At 45.5% G+C, this 26361-nt stretch overlaps 1 protein-coding gene across 3 annotated transcripts in view; it reads left to right on the top strand.

Moving 5' to 3' along the window:
- The window catches only part of bcar1 (BCAR1 scaffold protein, Cas family member), a 114275-nt gene that overhangs the window by 43173 nt on the left and 44741 nt on the right, over positions 1-26361 (top strand). Inside the window, exon 1 of one of the 3 annotated variants that reach the window (XM_042323130.1) lies at positions 18275-18738. The exons of 1 other annotated variant lie outside the window; for it this stretch is intronic. In XM_042323130.1, the coding sequence (XP_042179064.1) occupies positions 18727-18738 (12 nt within the window). In that variant the 5' untranslated portion in view covers positions 18275-18726. Of the gene's footprint in view, positions 1-18274; positions 18739-26361 lie in introns of those variants that run through there. One more of the 3 variants, XM_042323132.1, reaches the window with a different exon arrangement.

Raw genomic sequence — 26361 nt, 5'->3', positions numbered from 1 at the left:
CTAGCTAGCCATTTCACATCGGTTACACCAGCCATTAGGCTGATAGGCTTGAAGTCATAAACAGTGCTGTGCTTGCGAAGAGCTGCTGGCAAAATGCACGAAAGTGCTGTTTGAATGAATGCTTAGGAGCCTGCTGCTGCCTACCATTGCTCAGTCGGACTGCTCTATCAAATCAAATCATAGACTTAATTATAACATAATAACACACAGAAATACGAGCCTTTGGTCATTAATATAGTCGAATCCTAGTTGAATCCAGAAACTATCATTTCGAAAACAAAACATTTATTATTTCAGTGAAATACGGAACTGTTCGGTATTTTATCTAACGGGTGGCATCCATAAGTCTAAATATTCTTGTTACATTGTACAACCTTCAATTCTATGTCATAATTACGTAAAATTCTGGCAAATTAGTTCGCAATGAGCCAGGCGGCCCAAAATGTTGCATATACCCTGACTCTGCGTGCAATGAACGCAAAAGAAGTGACACAATTACACAACCATGTGTAGTTAACTAGTGATTATGATTGATTGATTGTATGTTTTTTATAAGATAAGTTTAATGCTAGCTAGCAACTTAACTTGGCTTCTACTGCATTCGCGTAGCAGGCAGTCTCCTCGTGGAGTGCAATGAGAGGCAGGTGGTTAGAGCGTTGGACTAGTTAACGGTAGGGTTGCATGATTGAATCCCAGAGCTGACAAGGTAAAAATCTGTCGTTCTGCCCCTGAACGAGGCAGTTAACCCACCGTTCCTAGGCCATCATTGAAAATAAGAATGTGTTCTTAACTGACTTGCCTAGTTAAATAAAGATTAAATAAAGGTGTACATTTAAAAAACTGCATCCAAAAATACCTCATTGATACCTAATTAATCGGCCATTCCGATGAATCGGTCGACCTCTAGTGGCAAGACCTGAAAATTGTTGTCTAGCAATGATCAACAACCAATTTGACAGAGCTTGAAGAATTTTGAAAACATAATGGGCAAATGTTGCGCTATCCAGGTGTGGAAAGCTCTTAGCATTAAGCTCTGCCAAAGGTGCTTCTACAAAGTATTGACTCAGGGGTGTGAATACTTATGTACATTATATGTTTCTGTATTTCATTTTCAATACATTTGCAAAAAATACTAAAAACATGTTTTCACTTTGTCTTTGTCATTATTGGGTTTTGTATGTAGATTGGTGAGAAAAACAATCAATTTAATCCGTTATGAATTCAGGCTGTAACACAACAAAAAGAGGTATGAATACTTTTTAAAGGCACTGTAGGTGTTTTCTGCCACATGCCCTGACAGCAGTATGATTAGTGGAGCTAGCTGTGTATTTGTAGGTGTGATGAGTCAGTTCTGTTGGGTCCAGTGAGACAGCCCATACTGTGTGCTGTGTAGGGAGGATGAGGAATGAGCAGTGGGTTAGAGGACAGAAACCATGTATAATCATAACAGCGTGTTGTGTGTGACCTGTGCTGATGGATCGCCACAGAAGAATGCGAAGCGCCGCATCGAGTGTGTTATCAGCTGAACTGGACAAGACCAGTCTGTCTGAAAGGCTCCTTCAGGGCTAGTAGCCATAGTAACCTCTCTCTCTGACCCTGAGGCCTGTGTCAGCATAAGTAGTGTGTGTGTGTGTGTGTGTGTGGAAGCGGAAGGCAAGTGTGTGTTGTGCACTCATGCTTGCTAAAGGAGGTTTATTGAGTGCGTTAATAAGCAGAACAGATTGGGGAAGTATGGGGAATGCACTTGGCAGCCTGGCATAGATCTGGTTTACACTTAGTTGGAGACAATTACACAGAGCGGTAATGTAGTAGTATGGTGTTGAGATCCTGTGGTTCTCCGCTGGTCCTATTAAGTGTTAATGCCCTTCCACGAGAGATGATTCTTCCTACCTCAACTCCTTCACCACCCCTCCTTCCGCTCCGGTCCCCTACCTCTCCCCTTCTTGCTCCCCTCACTCTCCCCCTCCAGGTCCCCTGGTGACATTTCCTGCCCTCTCTTCTGACACAGAGGCTGTGTACAGGGTGACACATTGATGAATAATGTCTGCCCAGGGCCTGTAATGACATCAGCAGGGCTGTGGGGCTTTGCAGGGGGAGGCAGTTACCTGCATGGGCCATTTGATAGGCTGATATAGACTATGATCGCTTTGGGTCATTTGATAGGCTGATATAGGGTGGCAGGGTAGCCTAGTTTTTAGAGTGTTGGACTAGTAACCGGAAGGTTGCGAGTTCAAACCCCTGAGCTGACAAGGTACAAATCTGTCGTTCTGCCCCTGAACAGGCAGTTAACCCACTGTTCCCAGGCCGTCATTGAAAATAAGAATTTGTTCTTAACTGACTTGCCTGGTAAAATTGAAAAAATTAATTAAATAGGCTGTGATCTCTTTGCAAGGGGTGCCTGTCCCCAGGACTTACATGGGAGATGGGCATTTGTGTGTGTGTGTGTGTGTGTGTGTGTGTGTGTGTGTGTGTGTGTGTGTGTGTGTGTGTGTGTGTGTGTAATGATGCCTAAGTGAAGCACTGACTGGTATTATTCCTCAGACAGTTCATACACTCCTTTGTGTTGTTTGGCTAAAGCATGAACACCTAAACCATTAACAGATAACTGATGTGACCAGATATCTGACATTACCAGATATTACCAGATATCTGCCATTACCAGATGTGACCAGATATCTAACATTACCAGATATCTAACATTACCAGATGTGACCAGATATCTAACATTACCAGATGTGACCAGATATCTAACATTACCAGATGTGACCAGATATCTGCCATTACCAGATATTACCAGATATCTAACATGACCAGATATCTGCCTGCTCATTTAGTTTGTACCCACTTAAATACATATACATAAATACTTCACCTGTCTAGGTCACTATGTAACGTTAGCCAAAGCTTTCTGACCATGACATTAACACTTTTTGGCAGTTGTTCTGTAAACCTGGAAAATGTCTATATTTAAGTTGTGTCTGTGTTGGTTCAAAGGGCCTCACTGCTTTGAAGTAATGAAAGAGAGAGAGAAAACAGATCGGAGGTGGCTCGGCCAGCTGTCAAGTACAGGTTGTTTCATCAGCCCTTATCTCCCAGCGCTCTACCAGGGACCTCACCTCCCCCACAGACTGGTCGGTAGAGGTTAAGAAGACATTTTACATTGTAGTCATTTAGCAGACATTCTTATTTAGAGCCACTTACAGGAGCAGTTAGGGTTAAGTGCCTTGCTCAAGGGCATATCGGACGATTTTTCACCTAGTCCTCACACACACACACACACACAAAGATACACACACAGAGACAGACACACACACACACACACACACACACACACACAGACAGGGACAGAGACAGACACACACGCACGCACGCATGCATGCACACACACACACAAACACACACACACGCACACGCACGCACACACACACAGAGAGATGGACACACAGAGATTCTGCAGCATCACCAAACAGAATTAGCATTAAATGAAGATGGGCATGTTGTTGTTGAGCGGCCGCTCTTCTTATTATTCATGTGTCATCTCATCACTTCCCTCCTCCTCAGGTGTTCTGTAAAATGTGTGTCTGCCTGCAGGGGACACCAGTGGAGGTAGGTACAGTACTGCATGGTGTGGACAGTACTGCCTATAGATGGCTCTATCAATCCACAAACAGCATGGCTCCACTGAGCCTTGAACCTGGTATAGAAAAGGGCTTAGACCAGGTACAATTAAGAAATAAGGCCCCTCGGGGGTTTGTGGTATATGGGTAAAGGATGTTCTCCAGCACGACGCAACGCGGAGTGCCTGGATATAGCCCTTAGCCGTGGTATATTGGTCATATACCACAAACCCCAGAGGTGCCTTATCGCTATTATAAACTGGTTACCAACGTAATTAGAGCAGTAAAAATACATGTTTCGTCATACCTGTTGTATACAGTCTGATATACCATGGCTGTCAGCCAATCTGCATTCAGGGCTCGAACCACCCAGTTTATAACACATGACTAACCAGCAAGAAGATTATTTTGAGAGTGGTGCCGTGCGCTCTGCATGTATGATGGTTCTCTACTGTTTGTGAACACATGTTTACAGTGGTTAGTAAGTGTGTCCCTGCCTTCTGCCATCCACTGACCTGGTGCCTTTCCTTTAGCTGAAACTGTGTGAAGCGCTGCTGCTATTCCTCTCTGTGTTTCTTCCCTTCTGCCTCCTCTCCATTCTTCTTATCACTCCCTCTATCTTCCCTACTATCTATTCATCACTTGCCTATCTCCTCCCTTCCCCCTCTCCTTGTTCTAATCCTCCCTTTTCCCTCTCTCCTCTCTCTGAGCCATGCTGGGTTGTGTGGCAGTGCTGTGCGTCCCGTCAGCTCTCTAATGGCGGCTCCCACTGTGCAGGTCTCTATCTCAGCCATGGCCTCTAAACGAAGCTCCAATTGCCAGCTCATCAGCCAGGGCATTCTTCATTCCTTAAGCAGATCTGATCCAGGGCAATAAAGCACTGCTAATGTCTTCCGACGCTGTCTCCAAGCGGCTGTGCAAATCACAATGGGATGGGATTATAGCACCATTAAGAGAGGGAGGGTACAACACAACAGTGACACTGCACAGGTGTGGCTTTGTGTTCTGCTATCTATCAGCCTGCAATGTGAATGTCCCTCAGGCCTTCTTGTCTCTGTCATCATCTCTCTGCTCATACTCACTGAACTCAATGGTGATGAGCTGTAGTACCACCATCTCTACAGTTTAGTACAGGCTTTCATGTGTGTTTTATAGCAATGTCTCTGACTGCGTTGGCTGTGACTCCACCACACAGAGATAATTTGTTGGTTGTGACTCCACCACACAGGAATAATGCGTTGGCTGTGACTCCACCACACAGAGATAATGCGTTTGTTGTGACTCCACCACACAGAGATAATGTGTTTGTTGTGACTCCACCACACAGAGATCATGCATAGGTTGTGACTCCACCACGCAGAGATAATGTGCAGGTTGGTAATATAGGTAATGAGTAGGTGTGACTCCATCACACAGAGATAATGCGTAGGTTGTGACTCCACCACACAGAGATAATGCATAGGTTGTGACTCCACCACACAGAGATAATGATGTGCTCCTGTGGTGGTTGTAGGTAGTGCTGCTGCTGCCTTGGCTCTGTGGTACAGGGGCGGCAGGTAGCCTAGTGGTTAGAGCGTTGGGCCAGTAACCGAAAGGTTGCTAGATCGAATCCCAGAGCTGACAATGTAATTATCTGTTGTTCTGCCCCTGAACAAGCCACTGTTCCTAGGCTGTCATTTTAAATACGAATTTGTTCTTAACTGACTTGCCTAGTTAAAAAACAAACAAACAGGGATTGACTGTTGAACCACCTGCTGCTGCCTTGGCTCTGAGGTACAGGGATTCACTGTTGAACCTCCTGCTGCTGCCTTGGCTCTGAGGTACAGGGATTCACTGTTGAACCTCCTGCTGCTGCCTTGGCTCTGAGGTACAGGGATTCACTGTTGAACCTCCTGCTGCTGCCTTGGCTCTGAGGTACAGGGATTCACTGTTGAACCTCCTGCTGCTGCCTTGGCTCTGAGGTACAGGGATTGACTGTTGAACCCCTGCTGCTGCCTTGGCTCTGAGGTACAGGGATTCACTGTTGAACCTCCTGCTGCTGCCTTGGCTCTGAGGTACAGGGATTGACTGTTGAACCCCTGCTGCTGCCTTGGCTCTGAGGTACAGGGATTGACTGTTGAACCCCCTGCTGCTGCCTTGGCTCTGAGGTACAGGGATTGACTGTTGAACCCCCTGCTGCTGCCTTGGCTCTGAGGTACAGGGATTAACTGTTGAACCTCCTGCTGCTGCCTTGGCTCTGAGGTACAGGGATTGACTGTTGAACCCCCTGCTGCTGTCTTGGCTCTGAGGTACAGGGATTGACTGTTGAACCCCCTGCTGCTGCCTTGGCTCTGAGGTACAGGGATTGACTGTTGAACCTCCTGCTGCTGCCTTGGCTCTGAGGTACAGGGATTGACTGTTGAACCCCCTGCTGCTGCCTTGGCTCTGAGGTACAGGGATTGACTGTTGAACCCCTGCTGCTGCCTTGGCTCTGAGGTACAGGGATTAACTGTTGAACCCACTGCTGCTGCCTTGGTTCTGAGGTACAGATTTTGACTGTTGAACCCCCTGCTGCTGCCTTGGTTCTGAGATACAGATTTTGACTGTTGAACCCCCTGCTGCTGCCTTGGTTCTGAGGTACAGATTTTGACTGTTGAACCCCCTGCTGCTGCCTTGGTTCTGAGGTACAGATTTTGACTGTTGAACCACCTGCTGCTGACTAAAAGCAAAGCCTGCAAACTGTGTAAGGAATTCCAGTGCCCCCCTGTGTTTTTCCTCTTGGAACTGGAACACAACCTAGTAATCCTATTTGTCATTTCTTATGTACTACATTTACATTAGAGCAATTTAATAAACACTCTTATCCCGAGCGATTTACAGAGGCAATTAGGATTAAGTGCTTTGCTCAAGGGCACATCAACCGATTTTTCATCTTGTCAGGTCGGGGATTCGAACCACCGACCTTTCGGTAACTGGCCCACCTGCCGCCGCTAAGTATGATGGCATTCCTATTCCAGGGGTGAGAGACAATAAGATGGATGTGCATGGTGTCTTTAGAGGGTGACATCAAGGCATGGAAAATAGTTGGTTCCAGTGAAGTGGTGCCGTTGGCAGTGTGGCCATTACAGGATGCCTACTGTATGTGTTCACCAGCAGTGTGGCCATTACAGGATGCCTACTGTATGTGTTCACCAGCAGTGTGGCCATTACAGGATGCCTACTGTATGTGTTCACCAGCAGTGTGGCCATTACAGGATGCCTACTGTATGTGTTCACCAGCAGTGTGGCCATTACAGGATGCCTACTGTATGTGTTCACCAGCAGTGTGGCCATTACAGGATGCCTACTGTATGTGTTCACCAGCAGTGTGGCCATTACAGTATGCCTACTGTATGTGTTCACCAGCAGTGTGGCCATTACAGGATGCCTACTGTATGTGTTCACCAGCAGTGTGGCCATTACAGTATGCCTACTGTATGTGTTCACCAGCAGTGTGGCCATTACAGGATGCCTACTGTATGTGTTCACCAGCAGTGTGGCCATTACAGGATGCCTACTGTATGTGTTCACCAGCAGTGTGGCCATTACAGGATGCCTACTGTATGTGTTCACCAGCAGTGTGGCCATTACAGTATGCCTACTGTATGTGTTCACCAGCAGTGTGGCCATTACAGGATGCCTACTGTACGTGTTCACCAGCAGTGTGACCATTACAGTATGCATACTGTACGTGTTCACCAGCAGTGTGGCCATTACAGTATGCCTACTGTATGTGTTCACCAGCAGTGTGGCCATTACAGTATGCCTACTGTATGTGTTCACCAGCAGTGTGGCCATTACAGGATGCCTACTGTATGTGTTCACCAGCAGTGTGGCCATTACAGTATGCCTACTGTATGTGTTCACCAGCAGTGTGGCCATTACAGGATGCCTACTGTATGTGTTCACCAGCAGTGTGGCCATTACAGTATGCCTACTGTATGTGTTCACCAGCAGTGTGGCCATTACAGTATGCCTACTGTATGTGTTCACCAGCAGTGTGGCCATTACAGTATGCCTACTGTATGTGTTCACCAGCAGTGTGGCCATTACAGGATGCCTACTGTACGTGTTCACCAGCAGTGTGCCCATTACAGTATGCCTACTGTACGTGTTCACCAGCAGTGTGGCCATTACAGTATGCCTACTGTACGTGTTCACCAGCAGTGTGGCCATTACAGTATGCCTACTGTATGTGTTCACCAGCAGTGTGGCCATTACAGTATGCCTACTGTATGTGTTCACCAGCAGTGTGGCCATTACAGTATGCCTACTGTACGTGTTCACCAGCAGTGTGGCCATTACAGTATGCCTACTGTATGTGTTCACCAGCAGTGTGGCCATTACAGTATGCCTACTGTATGTGTTCACCAGCAGTGTGGCCATTACAGTATGCCTACTGTATGTGTTCACCAGCAGTGTGGCCATTACAGTATGCCTACTGTATGTGTTCACCAGCAGTGTGGCCATTACAGGATGCCTACTGTATGTGTTCACCAGCAGTGTGGCCATTACAGTATGCTTACTGTATGTGTTCACCAGCAGTGTGGCCATTACAGTATGCCTACTGTATGTGTTCACCAGCAGTGTGGCCATTACAGTATGCCTACTGTATGTGTTCACCAGCAGTGTGGCCATTACAGGATGCCTACTGTATGTGTTCACCAGCAGTGTGGCCATTACAGTATGCTTACTGTATGTGTTCACCAGCAGTGTGAATAGTGTAACTCGTTCCTTACGATTCATCATTAGGTCGTAGGTCCCTCTTGCCTCCATGCTCTCCAAGCACGGCCTGTCTTTCAGTTTGACTGGCACAAGCGCCTTTTCACTTAATCCCAGGAAGACAGGCTGAGTGTGCGAGTCTGTGAGTGAGTGTGTGGAGCAGGGAACTGGTGTTTAAGTGTCTCGGTGGTGTTAGCGACACAACAGGCATCAGAGAGCTGTGCTGATACTGATCTGCTCGTTAGACACCATTATTCCCCATGCAGCTCTGACACACACCTCCTCCTCCTCTGTCACACAGCTTAGTGGAGCGCACCAATCACAACGCCAGATCTGACTGATTGACCCCTGACCTCAACCATGTGTTGATGCCATAGACAAGGAGGGATGGTCAGTGGGGTAGGTGGTCAGATAATTTGTTAAAACAGTGGGGCATAGGGTAGCCTAGTGGTTAGAGCGTTGGGCTAGTAACCGAAAGGTTGCAAGTTGAAATCCCCGAGCTGACAAGGTACAAATCTGTCGTTCTGCCCCTGAACAGGCAGTTAACCCACTGTTCCTAGCCATCATTGAAAATAAGAATTTGTTCTTAACTGACTTGCCTAGTAAAATAAAGGTAAAATAAAATAGGACGGGACCCTAAGTCCCTCCACCTCTTCTTTCTCAATCACACACATTCCAGGGCGTGATGAAAGGGTGTCATGTTTCACTGGGCTGTAGTGGAGCCAGCGACCCCAGAGGCTGTGGGCCTCACAGGGGTAATGGTTGTCCCACTGGAGGATAGCTGTGAGGTGAACACACCTGACCTTACAGCACTTTGCCCCTGTAGAATAAACACAGACTGGACAGAGACATGGAGAACACAGGTCCCTTCTCTCACTTCACAAGATCACTAACATGTCTGAGAGAGGCCAATAGTGGCAAGGAATATATAAGACTGGTTGACACCATGTACTTATTTGGTCGAAGGCTCTCCAATTACATACACTGAGTATACCAAACATTAGGAACACCTTCCTAATATTGAGTTGCACCCACTTTTCCCTCAGAACAGCCTCAATTCATCAGGGCATGGACTCTACAAGGTGCCAAAAGCATTCCACAGGGATTCTGGCCCATCTTGACTCTAATTGGCTGGATGTGCTTTGGGTGGTGGACCATTCTTGATACACACAGGAAACTGTGTGAAAACCCCAACAGCGTAGCAGTTCTTGACACATACCAGTGCGCCTGGCACCTACTACCATACCCTGTTCAAAGGCACTTCAATCTTTTGTCTTGCCCATTCACCATACACATACACAATGTCTCAAGGCTCAAAAATAGTTATTTACCTGTCTCCTCCCCTTCTTTCACACTAATTGAAGTGGATTTAACAAGTGACATCAAAAAGGGATCATAGCTTTCACCTGGATTCACCTGGTCAGTCTGTGTCATGGAAAGAGCAGGTGTACCTAATGTTTTGTACAGTCAGTGTAGATCTCTGTGGTCATTCTGCAAGGACATTGGGACATGATTATGGTATGCTGGTCTTATGTTTGCAGTATAAACAAATGCAAATGTTATGATGGCAACTGATTCCATGGTACCTTGAGTTCTGTCATCTCCTAGGGGACAGTAGTGCTCTTTTACCCCCAGAGCCATATACAGTAGAGTACTTATATATCTCTATCTGCTCAACCCTGCTATGTGTTGACTAGTTCGTTAACAGCTCTGACCTGTATGTTATTCTCCTCCAATGAACAGTTTTCTGGCTGATACATTGTTTTTTATAATGGTTCCAAGGAACGGAGAGCTCTTTTGAATTATGCGGGAGCAAGAAAGCTGATTGGAGTGCGGTGCATAGCTACAGAACTCATTATAGCTCTGTGAACCCTGACCCACACTGTTCATGTATTCCTCATTAGCTGTCAACTGTTGTCATGGCTTCACCAAGGCTAGGAACATTTGTGTGGCACTTGGACACGGGTTAGGTGTTGTTCCTGTGTTGAAATGAATACTTTAACGTTTGAACAAGTGTATTTATATTCCATATTTCTCTCTAGAGGCTTGCCTGGTCCATGATTCCCACCCACAAGGGAGGCTGTATGGCGGTAATATTATGGTAGCCTAGTTGACAGTTACAAATGGCTGAGCTGACTAATCAGATTAAATTAGGCTGTAGTCACACTTTAGTGAGAATTGTAATGAGATTACATTAGATGGCAGCTCCTGATGGCCTGTCATGGCTGACTCCGGTGCTCTCACCTCAACACCTCTCTGGGGCTGCCTGTGATTCTCTGTATACAGGGCTACAGCCTGGATCCAGTTCACACCCAAACACACATCATTCAGATGGAGCAGGTGAAAGGCATCTACACAGAAGCAGCTCTGCCTATGAACGGAGGGATTATTACAATTATGTGGAGGAGCATTGCTGAAATCCTTCACATCCTTCTATGTTATCAGTAATGTCCCTGAAGGCATCTGCTCCAAAGAATGGTTGAGTTGTATTGTTCAAGCTATAGATTAGGAACATTGAAAAATTTGCTCATAGTGATGAACATCAATATAAGGGATATATTTCAAGTATATTTTAATTGTGTAATGCCTATTTTGGCGTGTTTAGTGACCATCTAGCTCCATTGTTTTGTTGTGACTCAGTCCTGCCATTGTGTCCATAGGAAAAGGTCCCCTTCCTGGAAATGATGGTTGGAAACCCCAACGTTATGGGGTTAATGTTAGAGTCACATTCCTACATTCCAACCAGGGGGAAGGAACACTGGGTTTGGATTTGTCACTGTGTGTGTTTTATGTCTATGTAAGTAAATATGTGTTTCTGTATGTTTTGAAAGAGAGAGAGAGTGTGTGTGTGTGTGTGTGTGTGTGTGTGTGTGTGTGTGTGTGACAGAGTGTGGGTGTGTGATGATGGAATGAGAGAACAGCATTCTGGCTGGCACCCTGGTGTCTCTGCGACATCATAGTGAGAGTAGTAATGTCATTTGTCAGTGTGTGTGTTTATGCAAGGAGCCCAGAGACTGATTGCAAATTTCACTAGTGGATTACTCCTCAGTGGAAGAGCTGTGGGCCAAACCAACGGCAGACACCCAACCATAATAGAGATTAAAATGAAAAAGCAAATCAGGAGAATCTAATTAAGTTGGCTGTGGAAGGATTGTGTTTATATTTAGGGGGGCCGTTTGGGGCCTATAGGAGGTCCTTTGCATGCAGAACATCTCAGTGTGTGTTTCAGTGAGGAAGACATTCCTCCCTAAACACAGAGTTCCTCGTTTAGCCTGGAAATACAATTAGCCTCCCATTCTGCACACACAGAGATAATGCCATTTTACTTCCTGACACATTAATGCTAATCTTTTTTTTATTGCAGCGAAAGAGAGGGAAATTTGCCCTTTGCTGCAGAGCGCTAATACTGAGGAACAGGCAGCGTTGTGGAGCAAGCTTTGATTTTAAAAAAATACTCACTTTGTAGTTTTTAATCATCTCAGAGTATTAACAAGCTTTGCTGATAAGAAAACAAATAAAAATGAAATATAAAATGAGAGTAAACAAATGCAATTATCTATGGAAATGATTGTTGAAGCTGTTCAGATCAATCCTATTACTCGGGGGGGATTTGTAAACACTTACAGTGATTATTGTTCTCCTATAGGGTTATGTTTTTATTTTATTCTGTGTATCCCAGATATCTGCGTCTTATCCTCTATCAGACGAATGGTGGGTGGGTGATTGATCCAACATGTCAGATCACACTGTCAGAATCTTTGATGCTGCATCCTGTAAGAGGACACAACTTTGTCCTGTGTGTGTGTGTGTGTGTGTGTGTGTGTGTGTGTGTGTGTGTGTGTGTGTGTGTGTGTGTGTGTCACTGTCCATCCAACGTGTGCGTGCAAGCTTGGTTGTGTTTTGTTGTGGATGAGTGTATCACTGTGTTGTTGGACGATTCCCCCTCTTCCATCATAAGAATTTGAAAAGCCTGTATGTGATCGACTGCACAGCAGGACTGACAAAGTCACAACAAAAGAATCAGTCTTTAATTTTTCCCCTTCAAAGATGCGTGATTATTCATTTTGACCAGGGGGGCAGATGTCGTACACAAGCATGTGCATTGTTTCACTCTCAGCCGCTATGAATGATGTCACAGTTGTGCGGCACGGTCCCATTCCCCACAGGACACCCTTTGTTATTATGCATAGTTTGGATACAAATGTGTGGATGATACAATTGATTGGAATCGAAATAAGTGACTTTCAATTATAACGGCTCGCCAGCCAGAGGCTTACAGCTGTGGTGTTGTTATTCAGTCCAAATGACAGCTTGAGGTTTAGTCCAACCATAATAATGATTCAATATCTATTTAAATCATGGAATACTAAAGCCCAGATTGTCACGGGCTTTGACTGAAATTCACCAAATCTTACTGTAGAATGGGCTCATTAAATGCTAAACATCACATGCATGATTGAAGAAGTAATTTGCAAGGGGTTAATTAAGTAATTAGTGATCAGCGTGATTCGCCATTGTGAGTTGGTTTTGGCGAGATAGTGGAGGGAGAGTTGGAGAGACCGTGTTCCTGCCCAGCGACAGCCCCAGTAGAAGGACTTCTGGGCTCCCATCAGAGAAACAGAAACAATCTCAATTCACTAGGAAACAGGATTTCCATATTCACATTTGGTGACCGACATCTCTTGTCCTCCTCAATAATAAATCTGGCCCCCCTCAGACAGAACAAAGGGAAGACATTGTTTTCAGGCATTTGTAAAATGTCTGTGTGACATAGGTTACGTGCTGGCTGGAGCAGGGGGCTCTAGGGCTGTGGCGGGAGAGGCTGGGCCTGGAGAGGTGCTCAATGTGTAGGTGTGAGGAATGCATGGGCAGCTGGACAGCCCTGGTCCGGACAACACCAGCACAATGGACCAGTGTTCTGCTGCACAGCACCGACAGAACCCACAGACCCCACATGCAAGCCACGCAGACCCACTTGGACTGAAAGTGTTAGGGCACACAGATAGAACTCACCACAGAACAGTGACATGAATGTGTCTGAATTATGTGCTGAGGATGCAGCTGTCTACGCCTGTGATTATTCCTGGTAGTTGACTGTTGTATCTTCTTGTCTGTGATATTCAGCCACCACAGCAGTAGTCTATGGACAGGTCTATCTGTGTAGAATCATTGAATGCCTGTCGTATCATCGTGCAGTATGTTGACAGGTAGTTAAGCCTGTTACCCTGGGCCAGGGGATTGATTAGTGGGCCCTGGTGGGGGGGGCTCATTAGCTGAGTAGTGAGAGGGGACGAAGGGAGGAGGGGCAAATTGAAATGGTGTCTGACTCTGATGTGATGGTCTAATCTGGTCTAGCTCTCTGTTTAATTGACAGCTGTGATCTCACCCAGGCTCTGATGAGAGAAACTGGGACTGTTGCACAGGTCCCATGAGACCATGTAAAACGGTGAACTGCAGACGTGTGTGTGTGTGTGTGTGTGTGTGTGTGTGTGTGTGTGTGTGTGTGTGTGTGTGTGTGTGTGTGTGTGTGTGTGTGTGTGTGTGTGTGTGTGTGTGTGTGTGTGTGTGTGTGTGTGTGTGTGTGTGTGTGTGTGTGTGTGTGTGTGTGTGTGTGTGTGTGTGTGTGTGTGTGTGTGTGCGCTAGCGTATGTGTGTATTGAGCGCCAGAAGTGAGTCTACTTCAGTGAAACTGCTCAATCACCATTGACACCTCAGGACCTCAGACACATCGATGGCTCTGAACTAACTTTATTTAACTCTCTGCAAACTGGAAACGATTTATCCGGAGGCTGCATTCATTGTAGCTGGGGATTTTAACAAGGCTAATCTGAAAACAAGACTCCCTAAATTTTATCAGCATATCGATTGCGCAACCAGGGGTGGAAAGACCTTGGATCATTGTTACTCTAACTTCCGCGACGCATATAAGGCCCTGCCCCGCCCCCCTTTCGGAAAAGCTGACCACGACTCCATTTTGTTGATCCCTGCCTACAGACAGAAACTAAAACAAGAGGCTCCCACGCTGAGGTCTGTTCAACGCTGGTCTGACCAAGCTGACTCCACACTCCAAGACTGCTTCCATCACGTGGACTGGGAGATGTTTCGTATTGCGTCAGATAACAACATTGACGAATACGCTGATTCGGTGTGCGAGTTCATTAGAATGTGCGTTGAAGATGTCGTTCCCATAGCAACGATTAAAACATTCCCTAACCAGAAACCGTGGATTGATGGCAGCATTCGTGTGAAACTGAAAGCGCGAACCACTGTTTTTAATCAGGGCAAGGTGTCTGGTAACATGACTGAATACAAACAGTGCAGCTATTCCCTCCGCAAGGCTATCAAACAAGCTAAGCGTCAGTACAGAGACAGAGTAGAATCTCAATTCAACGGCTCAGACACAAGAGGCATGTGGCAGGGTCTACAGTCAATCACGGACTACAGGAAGAAATCCAGCCCAGTCACGGACCAGGATGTCTTGCTCCCAGGCAGACTAAATAACTTTTTGCCCGCTTTGAGGACAATACAGTGCCACTGACACGGCCTGCAATGAAAACATGCGGTCTCTCCTTCACTGCAGCCGAGGTGAGTAAGACGTTTAAACGTGTTAACCCTCGCAAGGCTGCAGGCCCAGACGGCATCCCCAGCCGCGCCCTCAGAGCATGCGCAGACCAGCTGGCCGGTGTGTTTACGGACATATTCAATCAATCCCTATACCAGTCTGCTGTTCCCACATGCTTCAAGAGGGCCACCATTGTTCCTGTTCCCAAGAAAGCTAAGGTAACTGAGCTAAATGACTACCGCCCCGTAGCACTCACATCCGTCATCATGAAGTGCTTTGAGAGACTAGTCAAGGACCATATCACCTCCACCCTACCTGACACCCTAGACCCACTCCAATTTGCTTACCGCCCAAATAGGTCCACAGACGATGCAATCTCAACCACACTGCACACTGCCCTAACCCATCTGGACAAGAGGAATACCTATGTGAGAATGCTGTTCATCGACTACAGCTCGGCATTCAACACCATAGTACCCTCCAAGCTCGTCATCAAGCTCGAGACCCTGGGTCTCGACCCCGCCCTGTGCAACTGGGTACTGGACTTCCTGACGGGCCGCCCCCAGGTGGTGAGGGTAGGCAACAACATCTCCTCCCCGCTGATCCTCAACACTGGGGCCCCACAAGGGTGCGTTCTGAGCCCTCTCCTGTACTCCCTGTTCACCCACGACTGCGTGGCCATGCACGCCTCCAACTCAATCATCAAGTTTGCGGACGACACAACAGTGGTAGGCTTGATTACCAACAACGACGAGACGGCCTACAGGGAGGAGGTGAGGGTCCTCGGAGTGTGGTGTCAGGAAAATAACCTCACACTCAACGTCAACAAAACTAAGGAGATGATTGTGGACTTCAGGAAACAGCAGAGGGAACACCCCCCTATCCACATCGATGGAACAGTAGTGGAGAGGGTAGCAAGTTTTAAGTTCCTCGGCATACACATCACAGACAAACTGAATTGGTCCACTCACACAGACAGCATCGTGAAGAAGGCGCAGCAGCGCCTCTTCAACCTCAGGAGGCTGAAGAAATTTGGCTTGTCACCAAAAGCACTCACAAACTTCTACAGATGCACAATCGAGAGCATCCTGGCGGGCTGTATCACCGCCTGGTACGGCAACTGCTCCGCCCTCAACCGTAAGGCTCTCCAGAGGGTAGTGAGGTCTGCACAACGCATCACCGGGGGCAAACTACCTGCCCTCCAGGACACCTACACCACCCGATGTTACAGGAAGGCCATAAAGATCATCAAGGACATCAACCACCCGAGCCACTGCCTGTTCACCCCGCTATCATCCAGAAGGCGAGGTCAGTACAGGTGCATCAAAGCTGGGACCGAGAGACTGAAAAACAGCTTCTATCTCAAGGCCATCAGACTGTTAAACAGCCACCACTAACATTGAGTGGCTGCTGCCAACACACTGACACTGACTCAACTCCAGCCACTTTAATAATGGGAATTGATGGGAAATGATGTAAATATATCACTAGCCACTTTAAACAATGCTACCTTATATAATGTTACTTACCCTACATTATTCATCTCATATGCATACGTATATACTGTACTCTATATCATCGACTGTATCCTTATGTAATACATGTATCACTAGCCACTTTAACTATGCCACTTTGTTTACATACTCATCTCATATGTATATACTGTACTCGATACCATCTACTGTATCTTGCCTATGCTGCTCTGTACCATCACTCATTCATATATCCTTATGTACATATTCTTTATCCCCTTACACTGTGTATAAGACAGTAGTTTTGGAATTGTTAGTTAGATTACTTGTTGGTTATTACTGCATTGTCAGAACTAGAAGCACAAGCATTTCGCTACACTCGCATTAACATCTGCTAACCATGTGTATGTGACAAATACAATTTGATTTGATTTGACCTCTGGCTTTTGAAAGGCAGATTTTATATCAAGATTAGAATGAACATTTCTCCGATCACAATAAATCGGGGGAATGTTTTTGATGTGACACCAGCCTACTCTTCAAGCCCCCTAATGCTGTTTTGCTCCCTCGTCTCGGTTTGTGTTCTGAGGCTTGACAGCCGTGCCTGCTACCTCAGTGATTTGACCTTTACCCCTGAGCAGTGGCCCATGGGAGGATGTCAGCTCAGTGTGAGAATAGCCCTGCTAGACTGTCACTTCACCTCTGTCTCCCACAGTCCTGCCAGCCTGCTTATGCAGCATTGGCCCAATAAGGACATTTCTGGTGCTTTCTGTGGTGTTTTTCTTCTCTGTGGTCTATGATTGTAGGATGTGTTGTTGCCCTCTCTGCATTACACCACTTTGACTGTCTATGTAGGCTATGTTGTGGTCTACACAAAGCCCTCATGCTGTAAGGCCTATTATGACCTGGATAATGTGGCCACTCCCCCTTCACACCACACAGCTCCCACCTTTCTGAAAACACATTCTCACCTTCACATACCTCACTCATACCAATACTCTCTTTGACATATCTGTCTGGAGACGGAATGGTTCCACTGGAAGACATTTGTGTTGATTTAGTTCTGGAATATTGATTAAGGAGTAGGGACTGCATTTCACCTCATGACCTCCTGACCTGCTCAATCTGAGTTAGATGATTAACTAAGTGTTGGATGTCATCCCTTATGTTTGCCCTGACAGTATTGTGAGATTTGCATTGTGAAACTAGTTATGCTATACCGTTATACAGTTATTGTGTTACACTCTGATTTACCAAATTGATTTCTCAAAGGACAAGCCTTGCGCTGTGTTTGTTGAGTGAGGGTCTGCGTGGACGACACTAACGTTTTAGTTCCACCCAGTTGATTTTTAGTTTCTTCTTATTCCCAGCAAATGAAATGTAAGCTGAGGGAACAATTAGAACTAGCGTACTGGGAATGGATTTGAACGTGTGTGCTGCACAATATACACGCTGCCCTCAAATGTGTTTAGACATACATTGCTGGAGCGATTCACCTTTAAGACCAGAGTGTATAATGTGCTCATGTATCTGAGCAACAATGCAAGACCAATGAGATGAATAAGAAATAATCATCGTTTTTGGGAGGAGGGAAATGCCAAGTGAGTAGAATCTAAAAATCGAGATGAATTGATGAGATAGAAAAGAGTGAGCCAAGGTGGCTGGGGGAGGTATGTGTGTTCTGCTGCTGCTTGAACCTTAGAAAAACTGAGTTTCTGTGTCCCTCCAAGGTCTGAACACAGCACTAAACATTCCACACAGCCAGGGGGAGATGAGAAGGCAAGAGTCATTAACATAAAAAGAGGTCCTTCGACCAATCACAGACCGGGAGTGGGAATGTCGGGATGTGCAGGAACTGGTGGGTGTCAGGTTACTGAGCATTCTTCTCTCCCTCCACTGGCCAGAGAGAGGGAGAGAGGAAGTCGGAGAAAGAGCTAAGGACAGTCTCATTCTTGCCCTCTGAGATCACAGTGCCGGAGAATGTGTTAGAATCTGACCAAGTCTTTCTGCCTGGGAGCGAGACAAACGGGAACTTTAACTGGTGGCTAGACACAGGGCTTGTTTCCAGGACACAGGGCTTGTTTCCAGGACACAGGGCTTGTTTCCAGGACACAGGGCTTGTTTCCAGGACACAGGGCTTGTTTCCAGGACACAGGGCTTGTTTCCAGGACACAGGGCTTGTTTCCAGGACACAGGGGTTGTTTCCAGGACACAGGGCTTGTTTCCAGGACACAGGGCTTGTTTCCAGGACACAGGGCTTGTTTCCAGGGCTAAATCTCTGCCCTGTTGCTCCGGTCTGGAGTCTGTCGGACGGACTCGCACTATAGGGCTGAAAATGAACTATCTGGTGAGTGTTTAATGTGAATGTTTGTGGGTTTGCTGTTTTTGTTGCTGTGTGAACACTTTGGTTAGGACATGCTAAATGCCCAGCTGGGAAAGAGTAGAGAGGTGGATAAAAGAGAGGGAGGAGGGCAGGACATTGAGGGACGAATAGGAAAAGAGTGGTGAGAACTTCAGTGACAATGTTAAAAACCTTACCTTTTGTTGGTACTCAGCACGGTTTACTTTGTGTGCTGGTATGTGTATGTGTCTCGTTATGTGTATTGGGTTGTGTGTTTTTAGATAGAAATGTGAACTTCTAATGCTACATAATGCTACATACCAGTTCCTGAAGAAAGCTTAGTGTTCTGTCCTGTATGCCTTGTAAAGGCCCCTCTCTTCTGAAAGGGGAGAATTGGAGGGCTTAAGACACTTAGAAGAACAGGCTTTGGAACAGCCAGACAGGAGAGAGAGCCATGGAGATCCGCTGCTCAGCTGACTCAGGAGAAAGTTGAAAGATTAAGGTTTTGAGGAGAGAAAATAGTCCTGCTGCTGGAGTCTAGGCACTACCGTTCCTTACTATTGTTTGAAAGTGTTGGCATTCTGTCAGCTTGTAGTGCTGTAATTACACAGGGGTTTGGTATTTGGTTGACAGGACCATACTGTATTTCCGTCTGAGAGGCTTATGCTCTTTAGCAGCACTGGGGCCGACCCCCTGGAGAGGGCTGGTATAGTCCCACTGTTTGTCCCCTGGTCTGGGCATTCACACACACATTAGACAGCTTTAACACAATGGACAAACACCACTGACATCACCACATATGTATTTAGATGAGGGTAGCTTTTCCTGTAGCTATCTAAAATGAACTGTATTTGATTGGTGGGTATGTAGATGGAAGGCTTAGGCTACATTTTTCTGAGAGATTTTTATTTCAAATCAAATGTTATTCCCAGACTGGCCTTGATAACCATGCCTTTAGAGAAAGACTCAACCTGACAATAACGTTAATAGTTTGCAACGTGCTAGCTATCAGCTTGCTATTTCAGAATGAGGGATTAATGAGACCCGGAAGTGATGCTAGTGTATAAATAGATGAAGTCGTTTCCCACCAATCAGTATTAGTGAGTGAGTGGGGGAGTTTGTGGTGGTCAAATGAGCAGAGGTTTACTCAAGCCTACAAAGAGCTCAGCTGAGTAACCCTCACCCATGTTGCCCAAGCCTGACTCACCTCTGACTGACTCACCGCCCCCTGCCTGGGCTCTGGGTGCTGACATGGAATTCCCCCCCCCTGTCACCCCTTAGGAGGTCTGGCAGTGAAACTCCTCTCCTAGTCCGTTCCATCATTTCACTCAGAGGGATTACAGGTGTCACACAGTCACTGAGCGTAGTAATAACAGACACCAGGCTGTGACAGGCAAGGACTAGTGGGAAGGAAGGTTGATTCAGGTAGGGTCAGTCAGTCCACACAGGTGAAATTGTGCACAACCAAAAGTGAGTCATAGGGTTTCAGATATAGGTTCAAAACTAATGTAGAATACATATCGAACATATGAAGATGTGTTAGTGTCTCAAATACATATAGTGCAGTGTGCTATCATGCAAATAAATTCAAGTTATTAGGTGGCTGCTAAACATAATAATGTCCTGGTGTTTCTCAAAGAGCTTTAAGTCTAAGCAATGTTACAGAGAAAACTACGGACCTTGATTTGTGGCTGGCAGTCATGCTATGGGCCTAATCTCTTAAACACAATGCACCCAGTCCCTTCCCTAGCTAGCGCTGACGGGATCTCTCTCTCCTCCCAGTTTAGCTGCAAACAACTGGGCCCGGGGGCAAGTGTTTTCTGTTGTAATCAAACCGTGGTTTCCCCAGGGCACCTGCTTTATGTGGTGGATAATTGGGCTTTACTGGAGGACTAAATCAAGTCAAATCAAACTTTATTTGCCACATGCGCTGAATACAACAAGTGGAGACTTTAGACTGAAATGCTTACTTATACAAGCCCTTAACCAACAGAGTTGTTCAAGAAGAAATTATTTACCAAGTAGGCTAAAATAAAAAGTCATAATAAAAAGTAACACAATAAGAATAACAATAACGAGGCTAAAAACACGGGGCACCGGTACCGAGTCAGTGTGTGGAGGTACAGGCTAGTTGAGGTAATCTGTACATGTAGGTGGGGGTGAAGTGACTATGCATAGGTAACAAACAAACAGCGAGTAGCAGCAGTGTACAAGAGGGGCTGGGGGGGTCAATGTAAATTGTCTGGTGGTGATTTTTCTGAATTGTTCAGCAGTCTAATGTTGAGGAGCCGAGACTTGGCACTCCGGTACCGCTTGCCGTACAGTAGCAGAGAAAAGTCTCTGGAGTCTCTGACAATTTTATGGGCTTTCCTCTGACACCGCCTATTATACTATTATATAGGTCCTTGATGGCAGGAAGCTTGGCCCCAGTGATGTACTGGGCTGTTCACACTACCCTCTGTAGCACCTTACGGTCAGATGCCGAGCAGTTGCCATACCAGGCGGTGATGCAACCGGTCAGGATGCTCTCGATGGTGCAGCTGTAGAACCTTTTGCGGATCAAGGGTAGAGGTCGACCGATTATGATTTTTCAATGCTGATACTGATACCGATTATTGGGGGACCAAAAAAGCCGATACAGATTAATCGGCCAATTTTATATATATAAATATATATATATATATATATTTGTAATAATGACAATTACAACAGTACTGAATGAACAATGAACACTTTAATTTTAACTTAATATAATACATCAATAAAATCAATTTAGTCTCAAATAAATAATGAAACATGTTCAATTTGGTTTAAATAATGCAAAAGTGTTGGAGAAGAAGAAAGTAAAAGTGCAATATGTGCCATGTAAAAAAGCTAATGTTTAAGTTCCTTGCTCAGAACATGAGAACATATGAAAGCTGGTGGTTCCTTTTAATATGAGTCTTCAATATTCCCAGTAAGAAGTTTTAGGTCGTAGTTATTATAGGACTATTACTCTCTATACCATTTGTATTTCATATACCTTTGACTATTGGATGTTCTAATAGGCACTTTAGTATTGCCAGCCTAATCTCGGGAGTTGATAAGTCATAAACAGCGCTGTGCTTCAAGCATTGCGAAGAGCTGGTGGCAAACGCAGTAAAGTGCTGTTTGAATGAATGCTTACGAGCCTGCCGCTGCCTACCACCGCTCAGTCAGACTGCTCTATCAAATCATAGACTTAATTATAATATAATAACACACAGATATAGGATCCTTAGGTCATTAATATGGTCAAATCCGGAAACTAAACATTTATTATTTCAGTGAAATATGGAACCGTTCCGTATTTTATCTAAAGGTTGGCATCCATAAGTCTAAATATTGCTGTTACATTGCACAACCTTCAATGTTATGTGATAATTATGTAAAATTCAGGCAAATTAGTTTGCAAGGAGACAGGCGGCCCAAACTGTTGCCTATACCCTGACTCTACGTGCAATGAACGCAAGATAAGTGACACAATTTCCCTACTTCAATATTGCCTGCAAACATGATTTTCTTTTAGCTAAATATGCAGGTTTAAAAAAAATATATGTTGATTTTAAGAAAGGCATTGATGTTTATGGTTAGGTACATTCGTGCATTGATTGTGCTTTTTTCGCAAATGCTCTTTTGTTAAATCATCCCCCGTTTGGCGAAGTTGACTGTCTTTGTTAGGAAGAAATGGTCTTCACACAGTTCGCAATGAGCCAGGCGGCCCAAACTGCTGCATATACCCTGACACTGTTGCACAGAACGCAAGAGAAGTGACCCAATTTCCCAAGTTAAAAGAAATTCATGTTAGCAGGCAATATTAACTAAATATGCAGGTTTAAAAATATATACTTGTGCATAGATTTTAAGAAAGGCGTTGATGTTTATGGTTAGGTACCCATTGGTGCAACGACAGTGCTTTTTTCGCGAATGTGCTTGTTAAATCACCTGTTTGGCGAAGTAGGCTGGGATTCAATGATAAATTAACAGGCACCGCATCGATTATATACAACGCAGGACAAGCTAGATAAACTAGTAATATCATCAACCATGTGTAGTTAACTAGTGATTATGTTAAGATTGATTGTTTTTAATAAGATATGTTTAATGCTAATTAGCACCTTACCTTGGCCCCTTGCTGCACTCGCATAACAGGTAGTCAGCCTGCCACGCAGTCTCCTCGTGGAGTGCAATGTAATCGGCCATGATCGGTGTCCAAAAATGCTGATTACCAACTGTTATTAAAACTTGAAATCGGCCCTAATTAATCGGCCATTCCGATTAATCGGTCGACCTCTAATCTGGGGACCCATGCCAAGTCTTTTCAGCCTCCTGAGGGGGAAATGGTTTTGTCGTGCCCTCTTTATGACTGTCTTGGTATGTTTGGATCATGCTAGTTCGTTGGTGATGTGGACACCAAGGAACTTGAAACTCTCAACCCGCTCCACTACAGCCCCGTCAATGTTAATGGGGGCCTGTTCAGCCCGACTTTTCCTGTAGTCCACGATCAGCTCCTTTGTCTTGCTCACATTGAGGGAGAGGTTGTTGTCCTGGCACCACACTGCCAGTTCTCTGACCTCCTCCTTATAGGTTGTCTCATCGTTGTCGGTGATCAGGCCTACCACTGTTGTGTCGTCAGCAAACTGAATGATGGTGTTGGAGTCGTGTTTGGCCACGCAGTCGTGGGTGAACGGGGAATACAGGAATAAGTACACACCCCCGAGAGGCCCCAGTGTTAAGGATCAGCGTGGCAGACGTGTTGTTGCATACGCTAACCATCTGGGGGCGGCCCATCAGGAAGTCCAAGATCCAGTTGCAGAGGGAGGTGTTTATTCCCAGAGTCCTTAGCTTAATGATGAGCTTTGTGGGCACTATGTTGTTGAACGTTGAGCTGTAGTCAATGAACAGCATTCCCACATAGGTGTTCCTTTTGTCCAGGTGGAAAAGGGCAGTGTGGAGTGCGATTGAGATTGCGTCATCTGTGGATCTGTTGGGGTGATATGCGAATTGGAGTGTGTTTAGGGTGTCCAGGAGGATGCTGTTGATGTGAGCCATGACCAGCCTTTCAAAGCACTTCATGGCTACCGACGTGAGTATTCATTTAGGCAGGTTACCTTCGCTTCCTTGGGCACAGGGACTATGGTGGTCTGCTTAAAACATGTAGGTATTACAGACTCGGTAAGGGAGAGGTTGAAAATGTCAGTGAACACACTTGACAGTTGGTCCCCGCATGCTTTGAGTACACATTCTGGTAATCCGTCTGTTCCAGCAGCTTTGTGAATGTTGACCTATTAAAGGTTTTGTTCACATTGGCTACCGAGAGCGTTATCACACAGTCATCCAGAACAGCTGGTTCTCTTGTGCATGCTTCGGTGTTGCTTGCCTCGAAGTGAGCATAAAAGGCCTTTAACTCGTCTGGTAGGAACGCTTCACTGAGCAGCTCGCGTCTGGGTTTCCCTTTGTAGTCCATAATAGTTTTCAAGCCCTGCCACATCCGACGAGCGTCAGAGCGGGTGAAGTAGGATTCAATCTTAATCCTGTATTGACACTTTGCAAAATTTGGTAAAACTGATTTATGTTTGCCTGCATTGAAGTCCCTGGCCACTAAGAGTGCCGCTTCTGGGTGAGCATTTTCTTCCTTGCTTATGGCCTTATAGAGTTGGTTGAGTGCGATCTTAGTGCCAGCATCGGTCTGTGGTGGTAAATAGATGGCTACGAATAATACAGTTGAGAACTCTCTTAGTAGATAGTGTGGATGACAGGTTATCATAAGGTACTACGATGTTACAGTTTTTAATGTCCAGTCGGTAGGATAATCTTAATGGTAGGTCATCAATTTTATTTTCCAACTATTGCACGTTAGCAAGAAGAATGGAAGGCATTGGGAGTTTACTCGCTCGCCTCCGGATTCTGGGAAGGATCCCTGATCTGCGTCCCCTTTTCCGGCGTCTTTTCGTCACACAAAAGGCTTGGATCTGGTCCTGTTCCAGGGAAAGCAGGATATCCTTCTCGTCAGACTCGTTAAAGGAAAATGTTTCTTCCAGTCCGCGCTGAGTAATCGCTTTTCTGATGTCCAGAAGTTATTTTCGGTCATTAGAGACGGTAGCAGCAACATTATGGACACAATAACTTAAAAACTTAACTAAATAGCACAATTGGTTGGGAGAATGTAAAACGTCAGCCATGTTCTTTGGCACCATCTTTTCGAGGCAGAGACGGAGGGAGTTTAGATAAGAATTCTGTTGCGGAGCAGAACACCTAGCTAGTCCTACACCAGGCAAAATGGATTCTGCACAAAGAGCAGGATTTCAGCTCTGTCTGGTATGGTTCCAATAGCGCTGGGCTTTCTTCTCACATAGCCAATCACAAAGGTTGCTTTGATGCCCTTGGGGCAGTTAAACGGACCAGGGAATGTTGTTGTCAAAGCTAACAAAACTGAACACATATCCACTGATCTTTTATCTAAACATATAGACTGAGGTAGGTTTGTGAGGCGCATGCAGATGGTCTAAAAACCTGTGGAGCTGTGCCACTTCTGCTTGATTGAGCTTTCAATGTCCATCCTGACTTATAGTACAGTAGGCCTATCCACATCTTTTCTGTGTATTTTGGTTCCCCTGAAATGTATCAGAGTGCTCCCTGAATTCCTGCATGGCCTTGTCTCTCACACCAAACCACTGAAATGTTTGGCTGAGGTCGCAATGATGTTTCATGCTCTGGAAAATCATTTTATCTCCACTGTATCCCCACTCAAGGCTGTAATTTTAGGATTTATTGTTGGTCATTGTGAGACTTCTATGCAAGATTTTACCATTGTGACTGCCTGTGCTTATGGATGAGAGGAGAAAGTGTTTCTGGGATGAAGATAGGAGAAATCAAGACTGTGATGAACTGGGTGTCCTTCCTTTCTCTGTGTGTGATTACAACAGAGTGGAACTGCTGTCTGGTTTGTGTGTAGTTCCGCTACACTCTCACCAGTTAGCCTGTCACTCAGTCTTGTGCAATGGGCGGAGTTCCAGCACTTTGTTGAAGCCTGTAGCTACAAGAATCAGAGATGTTTTCTTACTGTTGTTGAAACTTGACTTGACAGGGAGGAGAGGTTGAAGATCTTTGTGTGTTATTTATCTGTTATTTCCACCTTGAGATGATTCATAAGAGTGGCAGCCACGTTAGTATGCTTTAGTGTTAATGTGTATTTGTGTAAAAACATTTGTTTGACTTGGCCTCTGTACTGTAAGTGTGACTGATAAGATTTGAAAGTATAGTATGTTGATTGCCTCTTTATGAATGAGTCCTTAGATCTAGTATTCATTTCTACATTTCTACATTGTGTGTGTGTGTGTGTGTGTGTGTGTGTGTGTGTGTGTGTGTGTGTGTGTGTGTTGTAAAGCGTGTTGTAGAAGGGGTGTTGTGACACCTTTGGAATGTGAGTTAACTGGCGAGGTGCATGTAGAGGTTGTGGAATGTTCCGGTAAGTGGGCCGCTGAGAGCTGGAGCGAGTAGAAGACGGGCCTGGGCTCGCCCAGAGAATACCAAGGACATGGATCCTAAGGTGTTGCATACCAATACATACACATTTACTGGAATAGCAACAAAACAGTAATGAAAAAAAGT

Source organism: Oncorhynchus tshawytscha, linkage group LG06, assembly GCF_018296145.1.
Source record: "Oncorhynchus tshawytscha isolate Ot180627B linkage group LG06, Otsh_v2.0, whole genome shotgun sequence".
NCBI classification, from domain to species: Eukaryota; Metazoa; Chordata; class Actinopteri; order Salmoniformes; family Salmonidae; genus Oncorhynchus; species Oncorhynchus tshawytscha.
Note: the sequence above shows the minus strand (reverse complement) of the source record. Positions and strands in the feature narration are given on the sequence as shown.